Source organism: Eurypyga helias, unplaced genomic scaffold (assembly GCF_000690775.1).
Source record: "Eurypyga helias isolate BGI_N326 unplaced genomic scaffold, ASM69077v1 scaffold11765, whole genome shotgun sequence".
In the NCBI taxonomy this organism is placed as follows: domain Eukaryota; kingdom Metazoa; phylum Chordata; class Aves; order Eurypygiformes; family Eurypygidae; genus Eurypyga; species Eurypyga helias.
In genome coordinates this window covers 28,714-36,968 of record NW_010250876.1, presented here as the reverse complement: position 1 = coordinate 36,968, position 8,255 = coordinate 28,714, and the positions used below count along the sequence as shown (strand labels likewise).

Here is an 8,255-nt window from a genome sequence, read left to right as displayed (position 1 = left end):
GGTTGGAACTAGATGGTCTTTAAGGTCCCTTCCAACCCAAACCATTCTGTGATTAGAAAAACCTTTCTCCTTGGACACTACACACTGCCAATATTTCTCATACCTGTGTTGGACTGAACAGCTGTTTAACATAAATTATTGTGATTTTATTTCCACTCCATTTTCTTGCAATTTCAGAAAAAAATGATAGCTAACTGTCCACATGCTATGAAAGATGCTTCTTGGCTTTGCTTTCACAGGCTTGAAAAAAGACAAAGTGCTGTATCTATCAATGACAGAGCTTCCCAATACTGCTTCCTAATAGAATGACACACAGTAGCTGCAACGGACACTTCAGCTGTCATGTTAGTAACCTTTGCTATCTTTCAGAGTTGCTAAATTCTCACCTAGACCATAGAGACTCTCAAGATCTCACATGTACATAGAGCATTTTTGACCTGCGATCTCCATCTTCAGCAATTCCAGTGAAGGGGAATTCTAGCTGAAAACTAGCTACTGTGTACTTACCAAGTTGTTACTGCTTTCCTCTCCCTGTCAATTAAACTTGAAAATCAGAAAATCACTACATATCACAATAACACAAAAATGTAGGAAAGGACCCTAATTTGATGATATGTAAAAAGAGGGGAAAATATCTCAACGTACTGAGGATTCAATAACTGCATGGTTCCAGGGAGAAGCATGAACAATTGTACATTAAGTAGAAGAGTCTGATTTCAAAGTTTTCTTACATTAATCAAAATAACTTATAACTCTGAAGTTAAGAATTACTCTTCCACTTTTAGCATATTCCAATTACGGTTTGATTTCTGATGGCAGTGAAATGAGCTTTTGAAGTAGAATCCATTATTCTCATCTTCCCACCAGGTAATTTGCTGGTAGGTGCTGCTTGCAACTTATCATCAATCAACACAAATGTCAACAGAGTGACAGGATTAAGTATGTTCTACAGAATCAGCATTTCTACATCACTGGTTTGTCTCAGAAGGCTGTGACTGTTTCAATTGCTACATAAGAAAAACAAGTGTTGCTAGTTTTTGGGCGGCCACTTCTCAAAAACTGTCCCAACCCACCAAGGCCATAACACTTGAAGAGTAATTTCCCTTCTTCTTCTAGGTAGCTGTTAGAAACAAACCAATCATGCGACTCAAGGGCAATTAAAGGTTATTCTTGATATAAATGAACGATAAATGTACACTGCTAAAACCCTTCACCTAGTAACATTAAAGCTAGACAGAGAGAAAAGCTTTTATCACAGTTATTTCAGAACAGGAGCTGTAAGCATCAGATATGACTTGAAATGTTCAAGTCACTTCAGATATGGAATTAGATTATTTTTTAAGTGTGTCTTTACTTGTAATAGAAGAGTTTAATACAATATTCCTACTAAAAGATTATTAAAGTTTCTTTTTGTAAATTTTACATTTTGATTGGGTTTTTCCTCCATTTTGCAATACCAACCGTATACATTTAAAATCAGAGAGGTCACTAATAAAAAATGCTTCATTTCTAGATTAAATTTGTCTAGCCTGCATTTCTTAAAACTCAAACTTCTTAGCTAAGTTTACTATACTGAAGGCCCATGGAGACTTGCACATAGAATCATAGAATCATAGAATGGTTAGGGTTGGAAGGGACCTTAAAGATCATCTAGTTCCAACCACATAGAGTGCTCCTTCAGCCTGTGCAAAATTCCCAATCTGAGAAGGAAGATTAGTGACAGGACACTGTGCTGGAACAACCTACCTGACATTCCAGAGCTAATCCTGAATTTCTAGCTGACAAAACCAAACATTTCTAAGAAGTCCCCACAGATATAAACACACCAACTGCTATGTCTGATCACAGACATAACCATTGTTTGTGAAAACCATTCAGGAATGACCGAGCAAAAAACCATATTTAGGTATTACACCTACTACCCACTGCAATGCATAAATGCTTTCATTTTAATCAACAATGCAGACATTTGCACATTATAAGCAACTAGGCTCTACCAGACTCCAAAGAAAGAAATCATTTTACAAGGTTAAAAAGAAGTAACTCTGATAAAAGCTATGATCTAGCAATTTCATTCAAAACATGGAAAGTTTGAACACAAACATTTGAAGACTTTCTGCAATATACTTATTTGCATACAATTCAAAGGGTACCAAAATATCGTTTTCTACCACTCAGTACTTGGTTTCTTATTACAGCCACCTTCAAAAGGTAGTTCGCAGTACTACATGCCACACTGAAGAATGAGAAATTCAAACTACAAAGACACACCTGTAAAGCATAATAAAAAAAATCTTGAGCTATACACTTGAATTCAGATTTATGGCCAAAAAAAAAATCACTTACTTGATTACTAAATCAAAATTGGAGCTCTCCTAATTTAATATTCTTGATGCTGGTTACTTTTAGTCTCGTTAAAAATATTAAGTAGGTCAAGGGAGGGAAAAGCCTGAAGAACTACTCAGTCAGAACCCTCAATTTTAAAGCCATATGCACTTCTCTCCTTACCTCCAGCAGAAAGGATAGCTGTGCTTAAAACTACTGCTGTGAACCAGTCTGCCTCTCTCTTTCAGTACTTTAATGATGTTCTTATCTGCATCCTAAAAAGACAGAACAAAAAATTTTCCTTGGAATACAAATTGCACTATTTCAGTAAGCTACTACAGGATTTCTCTCCAATACCCAAATTAAGAAAAGCTCTACAAATAATCCAGTATTTACATACAAAAAAATGCAAAAAGCGTCTACACAATTTATGCACTTACTGCAGAGGGACTTTAGAACACGAGATTTGGATTGTTATTTACTCTCCAAATCCTTGTATACAGATCAGACCCTTTTTTGCCCTCAACTCTGTTTTCACATACACACAACTGGGTACAAAATCCAATTTTCTGTAGCACTAATCAAGCCAGAACTCATATTACTTAAGATATTAACTCTTTTATCAAGTCTTCTGATTTTGTGGCAGGAAGCCACATAGTGCTTCTTACATAATATTAAGTCTTCACTACAACACATTCCCCTAATGTGACTAGAGTTACAGAAGTTGAAGCAGATGTTACAGTACCTTACTAACAGTTTTTACATTCTAAGCTGAAAGGGAAAGTTGTATATTAATAATTGAAGACAATCTACTGAACAAACAAGTGTCAATGTGACATTAAGAAAGGAAAATATATACAAATATTTATGTTACAGCAATATTCATAAGCTAAGAATTCAGCTTCATAAGAATATTTTCCAAGAACCTGAAGTTCAGACTCATACAAGCAAGCAGCTAAACACACAGCCTCCAGTGCTCTCTTATTTGCCTTAATAGAGAGCAGGAAGCAATGACAGCTGTTGGTTCAAATGCAATACAAGATTTTTAACTCTTTCTCAAGCAAATCGTGTTTACAGGAACATGCCTTGCTATCAAACTGTAGCAGCAGGAAACAGACTAAAACCAATTTGGTTTCTTAGCACACAGAATGAAAGAGGCACTCCTTCTATGGCCTTGTGTCTGTAGCAATCTGGAGCTCCTGTGGGCTCCTTTCACATGGGTTCTCATGCATCTATTGGCAACTAAATTCCCATTGCAACACATCCCACAAGTGGGAAAAATGACTGGATTTCTCTCCTCTAACAAGTCATGTTATACTAACTGCCTGGTATAAGCTTAACGATGTCATCTGTGAATTCAGAAGTCATCCAGAGGTAACAGGCCTCTGCACGCTTGCCTAGAGACGGCATGCATAACATTTCTGCAAGAAACAAGGAGAAAGAGAGACTCTTTTTACAACAGACGCAAAGAGGAGATACTCCTCTTTCGCTACTAGATACACAGCATTATTTATGTTTTAAATTCGGTATTTTTCAGCCACTGTAATTAACAAGTGCAACATTGCTGCAAATGTTAAAACACATTTTTATCTTTCCAGATCCCAGACCCATTGAAGACAAAGCCACTCAGGGAAAGAAAACTTCTATCATACAGAAATTATATCTTGACTAAAACAGTCATTCAATTTCTCTAAGATCACTAACCTTCACATACTGTCCAGCAAAGTCGGTCACTTCTGCTGTGAAGCAGCCTGACGCATCAACAGGGCAAACGGGCATGGAATCTTTCTGAATAATATTAAAATCCATACAGACTCTGTAATCATCCTACAAGAGAGACAAGTGCCAAGTTACAGAAGTACAAAATACTGGTTAAAATACTCATCCCTGGAAAAAAGAAATTAAATACTAAATAGCAAATGTGATGACTGGTCAAGAACAGCAAAATACACAGAATTCACTGATCTCAAACATGCATTGGAAAATGTGTTTTATAGGATTGTAATTTTATTCATCACAGAAATTATGATTTCTTCAGAATACATGTGTTTTCTCTCACCTAGTAGAAGGGACATATGCATGTGCTTCTGTGCGCATACACACACACACACTTTATACATACATATGCATACGCACATACATATATGTTGTCAACAGCTTCAGGCTACTATTGCATTTTAAAGGAACTGACAACCACTATGTCATGCTCTATGCACTAGCCAGAGACTTGTGTCTGTTTAACACACAAGCCTGCACGGCATTTTTCAGAAGGCAGGTTGGTTTAATCTGACTCCGGAACTCCCCATAAGAAATCCCATTTTCTGAACGTCTTCATGATCCAAAGCCTTTAAATCTGTGCTTCTCAAACTTTGTTGGCCCGTAGGCAACTCTACTGAGCAAGCATCACACATGGACAACATCACAGCTTATTTTCCTAGCCAGCCTTTGTATAAATTTTTCATTTCCTGTAGCAGTAAGAAGAAAAATCCAAGAAAAATAGTCACTTCAGACTTTCATGAACATAACTAAGCAACAGTGGTACCTTAGAAAAGATTAAAACAAAATTTTTAGGCGAATAGAAAGGTTCAGATATTAGTTTCAAGGCTGGAGTCAAACTAAATCCATATCCTAACCAATCCTAACCACTCCAGATTACCCACTTTCTTGCCTTCAAGCGAGAGAATATTATTGGGGGTGGAAGGGAAGGGACAAAAGGACAGCTGCAGATCACTCAGCACATTCACAGAAGCACCTCATTTCCTCAAAGAAAAAGGTCCTGTCTAAGCCTGCATCAAGCCAGGTTGCTTTTTTGAGTCTTGGAGGGTTTTTTTATTGCTGCTCTAACCAAACAGGGAAAACACAGACATCAGGAACAAAAACTGAAGTTTTGACAGACAACGTGCCATGAGCCTGCCCACCAAAACTGGCAGCAGCTGAACCGTTAGCCTCCTCCATGCTTAGAGCTCGTTCACCTTTCATAAACGCAGCATCTATTTCACAGGAGTTGCACCCTAAAGCAACTGCTCCACCTTGACGGAGGAGATCCCACCACAATCAAGTGTGTAAATAAGCCAGTGCTCCACAGCTAGCTGAATTCTCCTTTTCTAGATATAACCAACAGGCAAGCCATCTTTGGAGTGACAGGGAAGGGTTTCCAGATCCTTTCTGTCCTCATCCTGTACCTCCAACCACACCCACTAGTCCCTGTAGTTCCCAGATCTCACAAGCCAGATCTGGCAGATGTTGCTCCTTGATCCACAGTATATTTTACAACAATAAAACTCATCCACAGCAACAGTGAAGTTGGCTACTTCATGTACCAAGGCGTTACACATTGAAGCAGGGTTTTGTTTCTGCTACAGCACTCATTCCCTCTAGACCATAGTCTCTGGCCACTCTTCAGCAGCTGCAGACAGCCATCATAAATAATTCAGCCTCCACTTGCTCAACCAGCTTCTTCAGTCAACAGATTAAGTGAGATAAGTCCATTCTCAGTTGACCTTTCATCAGCCATTATTGCTGACACACAGCAAGCAGACTGCAGTGTTTAAAATGTAGGCCAGATGACAGAACTAACGTCAACCCCGATTTGGCAGTGAATTGTAAAAGGCTTTGAAGAAGCAGCCAGCAAAGACTACAAAGCTTGGCATGCTCACAACCTAGCTAAAACGTAACAACAAACCTTCCACTTCACAGGACCTAGGTCAAGAGGGGGTTCGGTTCGATCTGCACTGCTGATGCAACCAGCACTATATAAAGGGCTTTGCTATTTTGGTTTTCTACAGTTAGTTCTTTTCTTTTGAAGAACTTGAACGTAAAAGCTTTCCAGACCAACCCACCATTTGATTTAATGAAGATCTGCTTCAGTAACTACAACCCAAGAACATATTCAGGCACATGCAGAAACCCACAAATGCTGAGCTCCACTGGAAAGCCAAGACCAATTTCAATTCTTTCCAGGAGAGAAGTCATACTGTTCACTTTTGTAGCCTGCCACGATCTTGAAAGATTACAAATTAAAGTTAAAAGCCATACACAAAATGAATGAAGCAGAAGCCATTGAACTGTTCAAAGCTTTTCTATCTGACATTTAAAAAAAAAACAACCAACCTACAACCATGACGTCAAAAGGCTCACCTTCAGTACCCCTGAGCAAAAACCAAGCATACTTCTGCAATTTACTGAAAAGAAAGTGCAACAGCAACATATCTACTAAGCTTCTGTGGCTCAGTCTGAGCAGGCACCAGAAGTGTAGGGCCTGTATGAAAATTCACGTTACTAAAGCTTCTTAAGTTGACTGTAGACACATCTACCTATGATGCAATGCAAGAGCAGCTGAATTTTAGTATCATGTTAATCTGGAGGTAGAGTCAGGTTACAGAGCTTTTCATACAGGTTTGTTTTGTTCTGTGAGCTTTAATTTTGATCCCTTTTGAAATGAAATAATAGGGCGCGCTGATAGTGTGTGGATGGTTGTATTTGGCAACAGCATCACACAGACAATGAAACTAAAATCCCGCAACTAAACAAAGGTGATTTTTTACTTAAATTTTGTTGGAGAGGGATACATTTTTAAGCTATCAGCAATACAGAATATGTATCAGTAAGTAAAATTTGGAAAAAAAAAACCAACTCCACTTACTTTCTACCTCTGTTTATCAAACAGACTAAATTATACTGAGGGGGAGGGATACAGAGAAGATTCGTTCACAGAAAGTGTTGTCTCTGCTCTTTTTCTTCCTCTGACCCTTGCCTCCTACTCCACTTACCCCTTCCTTCTTTCCCATTCACCTTCAACACAACAGTAAAGGAATTTGCAGAGAAGTCAATTAATTAGAGGGTCTTCCCTAAAATCCAGAGTTATCTCCCTTCTTTCATCTAAGCTTGTCTCCTTAAAAGCAAACATTTAATGCCAACACATGTAACACTCGGTATTCTACACAGCACCTCCTGTACAATGAACTTCTGAACCTAAACGAGAACGCTCTGTGAGCCTCTCTGAACAACAGTCAGTGGCTGTCAGAAGTGAACTCCATGCACCCCAAAAGAAAAAGGAAGCAGTATTCAGTGCAACATACACTATGCCACTTCCTTCCACAGACACCATATCCACTTGACCCAAGTCTATGCACCATGTACTACGAGGTCAAGCTCTCCATAGCTAATGAGGGTAAAGTCTTGTCTTGTGCATTTTTCCTCACACAAATATTTAATGAATTTTTTTCTTTGCAATGCGTTTAACTGATCTGTAATGGGGTTTGTTTTGAGGTTTTTTAAAATGTTTTAAAGATAATTGCTCACTTCCCAGGAGAGAGAGAGAAAAGCTTTTTCCTACCCCTCTGTGTTTACACACATCACTGTGGGCTTGTAACAAAAATCAAATAAAAGAGGGCAGATAATCCTCACTCTAACTGGCCAGTCAGGCTTTCCAACGAGCTGTTTCCAACTGTACTGTGCAAATACACAACAAAACAATACTGAAGACAAGGGAAAACTTCTTCCAGAGCTCCTTGTCTAATAGCAGCCTATTGCCTTCCCTTATTCCATCTCCTGCAGCAAGAGCTCCTGACTCAAGACCATGTCTGCTCCCTCAGTCAAATCCTTGCAAGATTTAGCTACAGGGGAATATCTGAGGTGCAAGTAGTGTGAAAGGCTTTAGACTCCTTAAGACACTTCACCAGTCACCATGAATTTCTTTACTAACTAATAACATGTAGCCCAGTCTGATTTTCTTTATTCACAGCTGTATTAAGCTGGGAGATCTTTCCATATCGATGTTCATCTTGACAAGCAAAACACCACCACAATGCATGCCCCTTTCAGAAGACTGCAGAGAAAAGAAGGGGAAAAAAAAAAACCCAAACACACATACATGAAAGGATGGGATATTTCACATGAATACAAAGAGACCTATTACTAATGCCAACAGT

At 38.7% G+C, this 8,255-nt stretch overlaps 1 protein-coding gene across 1 annotated transcript in view; it reads right to left on the bottom strand.

Annotated features, from left to right (window-relative positions):
* The window catches only part of LOC104509773 (isoleucine--tRNA ligase, cytoplasmic-like), a gene marked incomplete at its 3' end in the record, with an annotated part of 49,639 nt that overhangs the window by 15,288 nt on the left and 26,096 nt on the right, over window positions 1-8,255 (bottom strand). Inside the window, 2 exon segments of the mRNA XM_010151820.1 lie at window positions 2,509-2,600; window positions 4,030-4,152. Of these exon segments, the coding sequence (XP_010150122.1) occupies window positions 2,509-2,600; window positions 4,030-4,152 (215 nt within the window).